Here is a 13,889-nt window from a genome sequence, read left to right on the forward strand (position 1 = left end):
CAACAGTCTACACGGATCCTGGCAGCAGCGTCTCCTCCTGCAGGACCAGAGACCCGGCCGCCAGGACCAGGACTCACAGAGACCCTGCTGCAGTAGAATGAGGTTTCCTAAACTGACACCAGCGGAATCAGAGAAAACATCTTTAATTATTTTACTCAAGATTTCATCGTTTACATCGTTGGAACAGAAAATGAATATTATTACGAAATAATAAAGACGTATTGAGTGAATTTAAATATCTGTGTTGAGACGTTGTATCGGGTTTTAGTAAATTAACTACAAATATAGATTTCTCAGATCCTCCAAACGTCCACCAATTGTCTAAATGTCCTCTCAACGTCCCATTATTTGTCTTTATGTCCTCTTTACATCCACAGTTAATTTAGATCGGTCCTTTGGCCGGTTCCCTGGACCGAACAGTCTCACGACCGGGTCCCCGTCCTCTTCCAGCTCCTCCTCCCCCTCCTGCTTTCTTCCTCTTGTGTCCCGATCTCGGTGGTCCCCCCTCCTCCTCGTGGGCCCACAGGGTGTCATGACGACCCGGTTCCTGGTAGCCGGGCTGGCTGCGGTCCAGCGTGTCTCTGGAGAGGAGGATCCAGATGTTGGGAAGGTTCCTGCTGACGGTGAGGCTGTCCAAGCCGCTGGTGGCCTCCAGAGGGTCCCAGACCTCCTCCACGGTGCTGAACTGCAGCTGGGTGAGCTGATGGAGGCCCCCCACCCGCCGCTTAACCATCTCTGCACACGTGATGGCTTTGGACACACCTTTTCCGCTGGCCGTGAGGACGATCTGTCTGCAGAGCGCTTGTCCCCCCGTGGCCCCGCCCGCTCCCTGGGCCCCTCGCCGCCTCTCCTCCATGTGGCCGAGAGCGAAGCGCAGCGGGTGACGGATCTTACTGCCGTCTCTCACTCGGACCTCCGGCGTGTCGGGGGGGAGGGCGGGGAAAGGACAGACGGACGGGAGCTCCACCGAGTGCGTCTTCTTGTAGTTCTCCATCTGGAGGGAGGCAGAGACCGACATCAGGAATCATCGAGGCACTGCAGCTTTAAAGTACTTAATGACGTCATTTATACACGTTAATAAAAGTAAAATCCGGTCTCCGTTATTGATCAATTTAAAAGGGATCCAAAATGACTTTATGGACAACATTTTTGACGCTTTAAAAAGTCATCACGATCCATCATGACGTCAAAGCAGCGTCACCGGTGACGGAGGAAACGTTCAATCTACCGTATTTTAGCCGGAGCCCGGCGCGGTGATGAACACACACACTACTGTTAGATACGTAAAGGAAGCAGACTAAACATTACGTCGCCGATACGTCATGTGCTTCCGCCGCGCTAGCAACTTCCTCTGAGCTAACAGCTAAATGGAAACGCTGGAAGCTAACTTCCGCTGTGCGCGCGACCACGCCCCACAGCCATATAAGAGATGACGTCATGTTTAAATCATCGGCAAGAGTCAAACGAGTTAAACGTCTTACCTGCGCGTTGTTTTCTGTCGGCTAGCAGATCTCCGCAGGTTTACTTCCCCCCACTTTACGTCACCGTCGATCGACGACAACTGTCGTAAACTGCCAACTAGAAGGCCGCTAAACTGTGGGAACCAGGTCACAGTACACGAGTACTAGTTATAGTACTAGTGATAGTTTAGTGTGAACTCTCCACGGCAAACACGTGTGATCATCTCATGTCGGTGAGTGTTCTCCTCTGGCGGGACCCCCGCGTCGGTCCGCTGCAAACACCGACCGGGACGAACGAAGCCAACTCACGGGCAGTAAAGCGGTTGATGAAGGATTCCAGAGTGGTTCTCAAACTGTGGGGCGCGACCCTCTGGTGGGGTGCGAAGGTATTACACGACGGCTGGGGGAAATGTTTTTCTTTTTTTTTTAATTAAAAAATATTTTTCAACTATCAGTCCTAAAGTGGTCCGTTTGCTTGTTTGACGCGTGGAGGAATTCCTCTGCTCAGTTATTCTGTTTGTTTTACTTCCAATGCAAAAAGCGTCTCCATCTTCAGCTACGTCTCGTCTCTGCACGAACTGACTAATCATTACGTGAAACCAAAATGTACTTTGTTTGTGAAGATAGTAAATCAATAAAACGTAACCCAGCTGGTCCTCCCAGGTGCTCCTCCAGCAGGGGGGCGGGTCTTTGCCTTCATCAGGTGCGGAGGATGCTCCTCTGAGCCTGCTCGACAAGACAGAGGGAAACCGTTTCCCCACCAAGCTTTTACATTACAGCTCATTTAGCAGACACTTTTACCCAAAGTGACTTACATTTTTAACCCATGGCCTTTACATTTTTGCCCGTCTTGCTCTGGGACACACAGCCGGGGCTCCCTCTCTACTCCATGCGCCACCGCCGACCCCATTTTACATCACATGTCATTTATCTGACGCTTTTATCCAAAGCGACTTACAATAAGTGCATTTCAACCATAAGGATACAAGCTCAGAAGAACAAGGAAACGAGTGCAATTTCATTAAATAAGCTTATTTACAATTTGCTTTAGATCAGGTTAAAGACCAGCGGAGCTGCTTCATTCTGGATGAGCTGCAGAGGTGGAATGGTGGTAGCAGGAGACCTGCAGGAGACAGTTACAGTAGTCCAGGAGGGAGACGACAAGAGCCTGAATCAGTACCTTCTGAGTGAGAAGAGGACGTGTTCTCCTCATGTTGTAGAGCGAGTATCTACAGCAGGGGTGTCAAAGTCAAATGGACGGAGGGCCAAATAAAAAATGTAGCTACAAGCCGAGGGCCGGACTGTTCGAATGTTCATTGAAAATTTTTTAAATGACGCATATAGTCTAGTGAACCTAATTGAACCTACTGAAAACCTAACAAATATATTCCAATATGATCAGATAAATAAAGCAATATTTTCTTATGGCTCTGTCAGTAATCTTTAATTTTCAACAGACACAAAAGACAAATTTCCTTTATATAAAAATCCCCATAACATGAACATTAAATGAAAGAAACCGGTATTCAAGGCACCATCAGTAGCCTATATTTTCTATTTTAGCAAAAGTGGGCTAAATTTACTTCAAAGAAAAAAACAATAATAGCAATTTTCTATCATCCACTCAACTGAAATATTTTTAAAATATAATTGGATTGAAATACAATAAAATAAAGTGCAAAAATCTATTAATCAAAAACAACACTTTGTTTAAGGAGAAGTAACATGCAGTGAAAACAAATATTAAACTTTAACTTTTAAACTTGAACTGAGTAAAAACTCTAAATATGTGATTGCACAGTAATGTTCACTTGTTTGAGGTTGAGGGTGATACTTGGTGGTGTCCCATCTTTTCCACAAGTTCATCAATGTTCGGGGTAAGGCTCTGAGCTGAGGAAATCCTCAGAATTGAGTGGAGGTGTTCAGCAGTAAGTCGACTTCTGTGTGATGTTTTGTTCAAGTTCATCAAAGAAAACAGTTGTTCACACAGGTATGTGCTGCCAAACATAGACAACGTTTGAGCAGCCTGGATGCGCAGCTGGGGCATTGTGTCGGGGAGGAAACGGGCGAACTCCGCAGCACCCACTGCCGCATATTTTGCCCTCAGTGCATCATTGCATTGGAGGTCAATCAACTCCCTTTGGAGGTTTGGTGGTGAGCTTTCCACGTCAACAGCAAATGGGTTACCGAGCAGTTCCAACCTGCTTTTTTGTGCTTCAAAGTCAGCAAATCGGCGTCGAAAGTCAGCGGCAAGCATACCTATTTTATCAGCCAACTGTGCGCTCGGGAACGCAGATTATACTCTTTCAGTACCGCCACACTTTCTCCACACAGAAGACACACAGGTTTTCCAGCTACCTCCGTGAACAAATACTCCGACTCCCACCTTGTTTGAAACCCCCGGTTCTCAGTGTCCACCTTCCGTTTTGCCATTTTTGATGGGTATCTGAAAGTTAATTTTACTGTGATGCTGACAACTGCTGTGCCAATAAATATTGAAATGAAGCAGCCTACTGCTCGGTGCGTCACCGTTGCATTGTGGGAAATGTAGTATTGGTGCGTGTAAAAGATCTGCGGGCTGCCGGTTTGCTGCGGTCTGCGGGCCGGTTCTAATAATAAATCAAGATCATCCCAGGGGCCGTAAAAAACCTTCTCGCGGGCCGGATGTGGCCCGCGGGCCTTGACTCTGACATATGTGATCTACAGGATGGTGTCAGTGATGTTGGAGTCAGGGAGAGTTGACAGAAGCTTCATCAGGACCGCAGCCTCAACTGAGGCTACCACACTGTAGTACTACTACTACAGCACTGTGGTACTTCTACACAATTGGAAGAGCTGTGTATATAATATTGAATTGAAAATTATTATTAATCATTTTATTTCTGAATTATGCTCATTGTGCAGGAACTAAAGGTATAGTAACATCTGTTAGATTGACGCTCCTCTTTAGTTGTAATTTAATGACGTCATGGCTGCAGCTTTCTGTTTCGCACAACTTCTTCTACCGTGTGACAGAATGTATCATTTGTGTATTTAGTTAACACTTCTATACACCAAAGGAACACTAATACTACTGTGGTACTACAACCACACTATGCCAATACTCTGGTAAAGAAACAAATCTCAGATCAATAAAGTACCTGTTAATACCACAGCTGAGTACTAGTGGTGGTTGTTGAACCGATGCTGCTTCCAATGATTAGAAAGGTTCAACGGTTAAATATTAAGCCTCCGTCATCGGATCACGTCCTTCATACCGGATCCATAATAATCGATCGCTGCTTCTGTCAGCCAATCAGACGTAGCAGATGTGCGTTACATTGACCACTTTAATACAATTCCTCTTCATATGCTCAACACTTTGGAACAGAAACAGCTTCAGGATCAATGACATGTCTGATTTTATTCTGGAACATGATGAACCTGATCCAGATCCAAACCTGACTTAGAACCAAACTCCCACCCAGTGAGCCTCCATGCCTTGTCTTCTTCACGTGTTTATAATCATGTCCATCCAAACATGGCTGCCCCCTCCTCTACTGCTTCTTCTTCACCACGTGAGCACAGTCGTATTTTCCCCTGACCACGGTGAGCTTGACCCCTGGAAGGTCCTGCGTCCTCCCCCCCTGAACCAGCACCACATTGTGCTCCTGCAGGTTGTGTCCCTCCCCGGGGATGAAGACCACGGCCTCCTTCCCGTTGGACAGGCGCACCCGGGCGCACTTCCTGTTGGCGGAGTTGGGCTTCTTGGGCTTCCGGATCATGGTCTTCAGCACCACGGCCTTCAGCTGGGGGCGGCCGAAAGTGGCCCCAATGGACTTGAGCGGCGCTTTGGGTTTCCCCATTCGGTGCATCTGGTTCAGGGTTGCCATAGTCCTGGAGAGGACGGGACCCATGCAGGCAGATGCATGCTGGGACGCTAAGGAGAAGAGAAGGAAGATAAACAATCTTTAAGTCTAGGGTTTAGATGTCAAATACTACAATACCCATGACTCTCAGAGACTCGCTCCCTGGAGACGAGCAATGACACGTTTGGGAGTAAACTCACCCTGAAACAGTGATGTCAGCGCCGGTCTCAGTCTCCACAGGGAGGACATGTCTGAATGGAACCAGAGAAGAATGACCAGTGAGGCCCAAACCCATCTGAAGCGTCCTAAAATGACCTAACGTCTATTCCTAACCACCGTTCCTTGACCTCTGTGGAAGAGGTCACAGGGTGAAGCAAAGGTGGTTAGGAGAGTTGATGAGGAGTTAGGAAAGGACAAGGCGGTGTTTAGGGATCCACTGAGCTGCGTCCCTGTGATGGACGGAGACGCTTGTTGGTGACGTCAGATGCTTCATGTGTTGTTACAGTGTGAGTCGTGCAGACACACAAACAACCAGGTTCAAAGGGAAACGTTATCAACACAAACGAGTGATGCTAACGGTTAGTCACATGATCTGCGTTTCTACGTCACGATCGTTAATTCACAGGAGCGGACCAATGAAACGTCACTATTTAAATATTGCGATCCAGCTGCAGACTACGTGAGGGTTTGGTTCTGTACCATCGTCCCAGTAGACCTTTCGAGCCCTTTATGAACTCTTTCTGTAAGTCAGATTAGATGCAGACTTTGCCCAGGGCAATTACCCACAAGTCATTGCAATGTGCCGTTGAAAACGTCATAACCAGTGAAAGTATGGTTAAATGAGGTAAACACGAGGACACATGTGTTCAGACTGTCATATTAAAATGTATATATTTAGAAGATCCAGGAAAAAAAGAAGATCGATCAATATTTAGTCATTTACAAATGTAAAGCAAATGACTACAAACATGGCCGCCACGAAGCGCGGCTAGTGTAGGTCCAAGTATCTCGATGTAACCACCGGAAAGGCACAAGGTTCTTGGGGATAACCCAGCACACAGCCGGGCTGAGACCTCTGGAGAACCTGTGCCGTCTCGGGTAAACCAGGTTCCCCCTCCGGGACTTCGCGGAGGACCCGGACGTCCTAAATACTGTGGTGATGAGGAAGGATCTCCCTTCACTGGTTACACGAACACACCAGCTACGTGCTAATGCTAGTAGCGTAGCTAACGGGAGCTAGCCAGCTATCAGAGGATAACAGGTCACGTGAAAGCTTCTCGCGCCACTTACCGTCTCGCCGGATGTATTTCAGCTTATCACGTACCAATTACAATCTGAGACAATGCGAAGACAATTATCTATAATTATTTTAATGTAAAATAAAAAGGACTTTACCTCACGCCTACCGGAAGTAATCTGCCAAAAAGTGCTTCCTGTTACTTCCTCGTTTGAGTTTACGGCAGTCGGCATTCATCTTGTTGGAACATTACCGCCACCTACCGGAGTGTGGATCAGACACTACGTTCCTATCCTGCTCCCGAAATACCCCTCCCTCCCACATAAATAAATAGAAATAATTAATGTATATATATATATATTTTTTGATATTTAAAAAAAACTCAACTCAACTATTCCTACCATACACACATATGTATACAATGACCTTTGTACCACATCCCCGCATTTCCATCAGGAATCAGGAAACATTTATTAGCCAAAATATGTCAAACATACAAGGAATTTGTCTTGGCGGTTAGTGCGCGACAGTAGACAGACAAGACAACAGTGCACATCATATCCAATAAAATACCCCTGTGCTCTCTCACCCACAGTCAGTAGTGCCTGTAATGTGCATTCATGCCCCCCTGAATCCTTCAGCTGATTCCTCATCCTTTCTCTTTGCATCTCAACTCAAAACGACATGCTCAACCAACTCCTGTCCATCCCGTCTGATGTTTTCCTATCATGTTTAGAGCACAATGGCCTAACCTTCACCTTGTCATCACTGTCTCTTCTCTCCTGTTCCTACTGCCTACCCTCATCACTTTGACACTCTCTAGACGCTATAGATGTCTCTTTTCTCCTCTCTGTCACACCTTTCTTGCCACATTTTGTTGATTTTTTCTCAAACAATACACTTGACCTCTGCTTTGCTGGTAGTAATGTGCATTTCTATGTTTCCTTTCCTTTGTGCCCTCTTTGCCGACTCGTCTGCCCTCTCATTCCCACTAACCCCGACATGCGCTGGAGCCTACAGGAATTTCCCCTGACCTCCCTGATGATTTATCCTTTTAGCTAACTGGAGGACTTCGTACAGTAGATCCTTCTGGCTGTTCGAATGGCCTTCTACTCGTCAGGGTTGACGATGAATTAGAGCATATCAACTCCTTTTCCTGCTTTGTTTCTTCCACCCATTGCAGTGCAATCAGTACTGCCAACATCTCCACTGACCCCGAGATTATTGGATGTTCTCCTTCCCTTCCTAAATCCCCTCTGACCACTTCCCATCATTCCCTTTTCCTCAAGCTCATATGTAAACCTTTCTGTCACGTGTTGGATGTTAGCGCTGTTGGTGCAAAGCTGGTGGGGTTTGATGGATCCTTGCTGGGTTTTCTGATTGGAATCACAGCTACCTGTTTCCATGTGCTCAGTAACTTCACGTCCTCTAAAACTCATAGCATAATGTACAGTACCTGGTCTTCCCCCGGTGGTGTGGGTCTTGCTCGGTTCATTGCTCTCACAATCTGTGCCATGGTAAAAGGTTCATCCAGTGTCACCTGTTCCCCCTCCTTTTTATCACATCTGGGTGCTGACTCATAATTCTTTCCTTTCTCCTCCTTTCTTCTTCTGACATATTGTCTGAACCATGAATTTATGGCTACGACAAATGTTTTTGGGCCGTGTCCCCGGATGGAGGACAGCTGCGACGCGAGCGTTCACACCTCAGGGAAGTGCCAGTGCCCCCAACATCAAGTGACATGTCAATGACCCCATCAGGGAGAACTTCCAGGGCTCTGAAAGACTGGACCTTTGAACACTTAACACCCACTACGAAGGACAGAAGAGAAAAACAGGAAATTATGTTCAAACAAAACATAATTGTTTCGTCGAAAAGTCTGGTTTAATGCATCTAGTAAGTAATCTCATACAATGGCTACTATAAAGTATAATTTCTTCCTTTAGTTTCCCAGTTCAGACTTTTAAGTTTTAATACGGATTTGAGTGAATTCCTGAAATTATAAGATAAGTTGGGCAATTGGAAAGTGGCCATATTGTTGAATGCACTTTGTCATCTTGAGGTTCTGACAAAGCAGTTAAACCTTCATCTTAAAGGGGGAGATGTAGTGGCCGTAGGTGATATATGATGTTATGGTATACATGTGATACAAGTATAATTACAGTTGTATCCTGATGGTTGTGTCCTTGAGGACATTAATACATACAATTGTTTATATAGTTTCTTTTCAGATACTGAGAGAACTAGATGAGAAATAAAACCCCAACTGTTTTATTTGACGATCTGTTCACATGACGAGACCTTGAAACTGTCAGATACGACCTTGACCTGAGAGTAGTTCTTGTTTCGTTTAGTTTGCGCCCCGGTTGGAATAATCCTGCTCTCCTTTGTATACGGTAGCGTTTATTGTTGTAATATAATTCAAATTATTTAATAAACCTGACCTGAGTAAAATCTGCAAACTTTGAATCTATAACGAAGAGGAAAATATTAAAATGATTACAAATGAAGTAAGGGAACGTTCTGTAGAGGGTAGGAACATCACGTGTCAGGGTTTATAGATTAACAATGATAATAATAATTATAATTATATAACGGTCAGAGCTCCAGCTGCTATCAGCGAGCTCCACATGATACGGCTCCAGTATAAAGGTCTCTTATTGGGCCCCTCAGCTGATCTGTAATCAGCGACAGCTTAAAGACGAAGGAAGCAGCAGGCTAGGACTCACACGGGTGAAGACCAAGATGAAGACGGAGCTCCTCCTGCTCGGCGCCACGCTGCTCTGCGCTGCCGCTAAGCCACTGAGCAAGGCAGCGCAGAGGAACAAGCTGCTGCTGGTCTCCTTCGATGGCTTCAGGTGGGACTACGACCAGGACGTCGACACGCCGCACCTGGACCAGCTGCTGCAGGACGGAGTCAAGGCCAAGTACCTGACCCCCCCAATGCTCACCATGACGTCTCCGTCCCACTTCACCACCATCACCGGTAACATCACTGTACTACAGCTATCACTGCAACTACTGCTACTGCTACTACTCATACCAGTAATGGTAAATGGTAAATGGACTGTACTTGTATAGCGCTTTTTCTAGTCTTCCGACCACTCAAGTAGTAGTACTAGTGCTGCTACTACTACTAATGACTACTGTTACTAATACTACCACTGCTGTTGCTACCAATACTACTACTACTTCTACTATTACTATTACTAGTAGAACAGTAGTACTATTAAGAGCATAATATGAAACCATGTGACCCTGGTGTACCTCTATAGGCTGACATTAGCCTATTACTTCTGCTGCTGGCATACACATTAACTTTTCCAGCCTCCTGACTTCCTGTCTCACAGGCAGATGGGTGGAGGATCACGAAGTCGTCCACAACATGATGTTCAATGCCCAGACGAACCAAAAGGTTCCTCACAAGCAGACTCTGACCAGATCGGAGTGGTGGGATAACGGAGTTCAACCGTTATGGATCACAGCTCAGAACCAGGTGAGTTTAACGATGAACTGAATATATAAACTCACCAGATCACCAAATGTGGTCTTACCTGCTCAGGTTCTCTGTACTCTGTTCACTACCTGCTCAGGTGCTCTGATCACCTGCTCAGGCACTCTGATCACTACCTGCTCAGGTACTCTGATCACTACCTGCTCAGGTTCTCTGTACTGTGTTCACTACCTGCTCAGGTTCTCTGTACTCTGTTCACTACCTGCTCAGGTGCTCTGATCACCTGCTCAGGCACTCTGATCACTACCTGCTCAGGTACTCTGATCACTACCTGCTCAGGTTCTCTGTACTCTGATCACTACCTGCTCAGGCACTCTCAGGCTCACAGTTTGTTTCCCCACATTGTTTCAGGGTCTGAAGACGGCGTCCTTTTACTTCCCTGGGGGCGGGGCTAACTACAGCGGCCAGGTGGTCAACCGGGTAGTCTTGGAGGAATCGGGTTACCCAGACGACAACGAGACAGAGTGGCAGCAAAACATAGACCAGGTGATGAGCTGGTTCTCCGATGAAGACTTCCACCTGGTGACGCTGTACTACGGCGAGCCAGACAACGTTGGCCACGCCAAGGGTCCGGACCACCCTGACAGAAAGAAGATCATCCGCCAGATTGACCGCACCATCGGCTACCTGCGGGAGGCCATCCTCCGCCATGGCCTGGGCGACAGCCTGAACGTCATCATCACCTCCGACCATGGCATGACCACCGTGAAGAAGCGGCCACAGGTGGACGAGATCGTTCTCAACAAATACCTGAACCTGATCAAGCTCGCCAGCTTTGAGATCTTGGACTACGGCGGGTTCGGCATCCTGACACCGCGGCCTGGGAGGGAGCAGGAGGTGTTCAATGCCTTGTCCAATGCACCCAACTTGACAGTGTACAAGAAGCATGAGCTCCCTGAGAGCTTCCATCTGGCCAAGAGCCGACGGCTGCCTCCCATCGTGGTCGTGGGCGACCTGGGATTCAACCTGAACTCCGTGAGTGTTTCACCTCTTTCTAACCGGTCACTGATCAGCAAGGTCAAAGGTTGTGTACATTACAAGAGTTCACGATTCTCAAGTGACATGTTGATTCTGAGGTCACATGACAGTTTGATCAGCTGTGGATTAGCGAGGTCAAAGGTCAGTGCCAAGCAAGAAGTAAGGTTATGACATAGCACTTGTTTGTTTCCACAGAGGTTCATTGTATACGTGAACAAAGGCGACCACGGCTACCACAGCGGCGAGATGGATATGAAGACCATCTTCAGGGCCTTCGGACCCGACTTCCGCAGGAACTTCCTTTCCGAGCCATTCGACAGCGTCCACATCTACCCGCTGATGTGCCGAGTGCTGCAGATTCAACCGGCGCCGCACAACGGATCCCTGACCGTCACAGAGGGGATGCTGCTCCACAGCGGTGAGTCACTGAGTAACCATCAGCGTGACAACGAGGTACACTCAACATCGAGTTGTGCCTGTGATTTGTTGTATTTTCTTAGTGATATATTTAAATGGGATAGAAAGACTGGTGCACATTTACTCAGGTTTTCACTTAAAGTCAGGTTTAGTACTGAAGGACATTTATTGTATGTCATGTTGTACACTACTTGGGGAATAAGAACTGATGATTTCTTTAAGAGTTGTAAGAGATGTAAGAGCTTCGTTAAGCCTCAGTGGCCAAATCTGAAGTACTTCATGTTGTAGGACTCACAGTACTTCATGTTGTTTCAGGTGGATCACAAAGGTCTCGACTGTCTGTTGCTCTGTTGCTGTCGACGCTGCTCTTCATGTTCACTGAGTTGTGACCTTAACCAGGATCTGCCCATCTGTATCGTAGTAGTATTATGAAGTATTGTTGGTGGTATTTCTACGCAGTACTCCATAACCAATAGAAGAAGTAAATCATGTCAGAAATCACAGCGTTGTATTCATTAACCTCAGAGTTTCCACGACGAATGATTCAGAGGTCACATGACAAATTATCTCACTGTTAACGGCTGACGATGTAAATAAAGAGACTATGTTTGGGAATTCTGGTTGGCATCTTATTTCCTGTTTGTGGATTTGTGAACATTTATACGTCAACGTTTATTATAATACATGATTTAAGTTAGCTGCCCTCATTGCTTCCGTGTAACTGAGATGCGTGAGAATATATATATATATATATATATATACGTAAGAGTGTTTCATTAGTTAAGTCCTAAACGGCCCCTCATATTTCTCTCATCAATATATATATATATATATATATATATATATATATGTACGGAATTAATTTAATCACACACACATTCAAATAAAAACCTGCAGCTTTATTAAAGCAGGAACAGAGAAAAGTGAACACAATCAAATTGAACTTTTCCAGTTAATCCTTCTTAATTGAGTCTGTATTGTTCCGTATCACAGCGGCTTCAGCTCAGAGGAGAGCGAGGGGAAGCATCATCACAGCATCACAGCGAGCCTCAGACCGTCCTCGCTCTCCTCGGTTCGGTCCCAGCGCCGAGATCCACCAACCGCCTACAAAGGCTTTATAACGACGCACGCTGAGGCTCGGGTCTTTGTCCTGAATGAAAAGGCCGTGCCATCTGATTAGCTTAAAAGCTAGAAGGCAACTAGCCAGCTGCTACGTCTAAATGAAGCATCATACACATTGATAAACAGATGAAAACATGGTGGATAATTAGCAGGCTAGCTTAAGAACTCTCCCCACACTGAGCTCAGAGAACCAGCTGTAAGCACCCGGTTTCCCTGCATACGGACTACTAGTCTCGTTTGTCCTCCTTTTGAGAAAATAACTAAAAAGGTCCACCTTTTGACACATTACCTCGTTGGTACCACAGTAGGGTTGCCAACTCTCCCAACCCCAAATGAGGGACACTCTGCGGGCTGACGGGGGGGTTGAGAGGACAAACTACTACTGTATCTCACTGCTCATTTTAACAGATAGGACAGCTCTCACCTCACATGCTCCGCTCTGGGTGCCGTCAGAATGAATTCATACAACTCAGTCCTGTTCATGTTAATTAGCATAAAAAATATTATTAGACCCTAACCCTAACCCTAACCCCTAACCCTAACCCTAAACCCTAACTCTAACCCTAACCCTAACCCTAAGAGTATTGATACAAACAGTGTCCGACATTATCAGCTGTTAAAGATTGTTGTTCACGTTGAAGCTATGAAACGCTCAGCAGCTAATAGGTAGCGACCTGTGACCTCTGACCTGTTACCACACTGAGCCAACACGGACTCCGCTTCAAAAACCCTCCAGACTCGTGTTCTCTTTTACTTAGTTTATTGTTTCTTTTGTCCACAAATAGAACCTTGTTTTATAAAGGTAAGAGTGGACAACGTGAGGTCAGAAGGCCGTGCCAATGTCGTCCAATACGAACGCCAGCCCCGCGCCTCAGTCGCCCCCGCTCTTATCTGCTGATCCTCGTCAGGTGAATCTCATACATCATAAAGTTATTTCAAATATGAACAAAAGAAGTGAATACACATAATTCCTACCAACAAACAAGTGAAGGATTTTCTAACAAAACAGAAAATATGGCTTCTACATGGGACCTTCTTTAAATGATTCAAGTTACCCAGTAACTTACTAACTGTGGGTTATAAAGACAGGCGGGGGGGGGTCACCTTGAAGCGGACCGGGAAGTCCAGCTCCCAGCAGGTAATCCACCAGAACCATGATGAAGATGCTGAGGAAGACGGCAAAGTCACTGATGGAGGATCGGACCTGAGGGCACGAAAGATGAATTCAGAAGGAAAATGTTGCTCACAATTCACATGAATAGACCGATGATATCAATAATTCACAACCCTAATCACTAATTCAGCATCTTTCC

The 13,889-nt window shown here is 46.2% G+C and overlaps 3 protein-coding genes and 1 long non-coding RNA gene across 7 annotated transcripts; 1 reads left to right on the forward strand and 3 right to left on the reverse strand.

Moving 5' to 3' along the window:
* Window positions 1–127: 127 nt before the first annotated feature.
* Window positions 128–1,842, reverse strand: rpp25l (ribonuclease P/MRP 25 subunit-like). 3 transcript variants are annotated; one of them, XM_040164981.2, is made up of 2 exons: window positions 1,482–1,842; window positions 128–994 (listed from the first exon to the last, which is right to left on the reverse strand). In XM_040164981.2, exon 2 carries the CDS (start codon window positions 992–994, stop codon window positions 383–385), a length of 612 nt encoding a protein of 203 aa, XP_040020915.2. In that variant the 5' UTR covers window positions 1,482–1,842; the 3' UTR covers window positions 128–382. The 3 variants fall into 3 exon arrangements, with proteins under 3 accessions (XP_040020915.2, XP_040020916.2, XP_077950337.1); XM_040164982.2 differs by lacking the exon at window positions 1,482–1,842 and adding an exon at window positions 1,229–1,410; XM_078094211.1 differs by lacking the exon at window positions 1,482–1,842 and adding an exon at window positions 1,309–1,398.
* Window positions 1,843–1,870: 28 nt separating this feature from the next.
* On the reverse strand, window positions 1,871–2,689 carry LOC144389469 (uncharacterized). The gene is made up of 2 exons (XR_013453557.1): window positions 2,276–2,689; window positions 1,871–2,186 (listed from the first exon to the last, which is right to left on the reverse strand). It is a non-coding gene; the product is annotated as an uncharacterized LOC144389469 (long non-coding RNA).
* A 2,155-nt stretch (window positions 2,690–4,844) lies between these two features.
* Window positions 4,845–6,846, reverse strand: mrps12 (mitochondrial ribosomal protein S12). 2 transcript variants are annotated; one of them, XM_040164985.2, is made up of 3 exons: window positions 6,704–6,846; window positions 5,509–5,559; window positions 4,845–5,379 (listed from the first exon to the last, which is right to left on the reverse strand). In XM_040164985.2, the coding sequence occupies exons 2-3, from the start codon at window positions 5,555–5,557 to the stop codon at window positions 4,997–4,999; spliced, it is 432 nt and encodes a 143-aa protein (XP_040020919.1). In that variant the 5' UTR covers window positions 5,558–5,559; window positions 6,704–6,846; the 3' UTR covers window positions 4,845–4,996. The 2 variants fall into 2 exon arrangements, with proteins under 2 accessions (XP_040020919.1, XP_040020920.1); XM_040164986.2 differs by having other exon boundaries at window positions 6,599–6,754.
* A 2,347-nt stretch (window positions 6,847–9,193) lies between these two features.
* LOC120810454 (ectonucleotide pyrophosphatase/phosphodiesterase family member 7) lies at window positions 9,194–12,069 on the forward strand. The gene is made up of 5 exons (XM_040164980.2): window positions 9,194–9,531; window positions 9,896–10,041; window positions 10,411–11,034; window positions 11,233–11,455; window positions 11,770–12,069. Exons 1-5 carry the CDS (start codon window positions 9,291–9,293, stop codon window positions 11,841–11,843), a joined length of 1,308 nt encoding a protein of 435 aa, XP_040020914.1. The 5' UTR covers window positions 9,194–9,290; the 3' UTR covers window positions 11,844–12,069.
* The last annotated feature ends 1,820 nt before the right edge of the window (window positions 12,070–13,889 follow it).

The sequence above is a fragment of the Gasterosteus aculeatus genome, chromosome 20 (assembly GCF_964276395.1).
Source record: "Gasterosteus aculeatus chromosome 20, fGasAcu3.hap1.1, whole genome shotgun sequence".
Lineage (NCBI taxonomy): Eukaryota > Metazoa > Chordata > Actinopteri > Perciformes > Gasterosteidae > Gasterosteus > Gasterosteus aculeatus.

Coding starts and splice junctions, on each gene's coding strand:
- rpp25l (XM_040164981.2), bottom strand. CDS start 994: ATGGAGAACTACAAGAAGACGCACTCGGTGGAGCTCCCGTCCGTCTGT.
- mrps12 (XM_040164985.2), bottom strand. CDS start 5,557: ATGTCCTCCCTGTGGAGACTGAGACCGGCGCTGACATCACTGTTTCAG. Junction 5,380..5,508: donor GCTGACATCACTGTTTCAGG/GTGAGTTTACTC, acceptor TCTTCTCCTTAG/CGTCCCAGCATGCATCTGCC.
- LOC120810454 (XM_040164980.2), top strand. CDS start 9,291: ATGAAGACGGAGCTCCTCCTGCTCGGCGCCACGCTGCTCTGCGCTGCC. Junction 9,532..9,895: donor CCACTTCACCACCATCACCG/GTAACATCACTG, acceptor CCTGTCTCACAG/GCAGATGGGTGGAGGATCAC. Junction 10,042..10,410: donor GGATCACAGCTCAGAACCAG/GTGAGTTTAACG, acceptor ACATTGTTTCAG/GGTCTGAAGACGGCGTCCTT.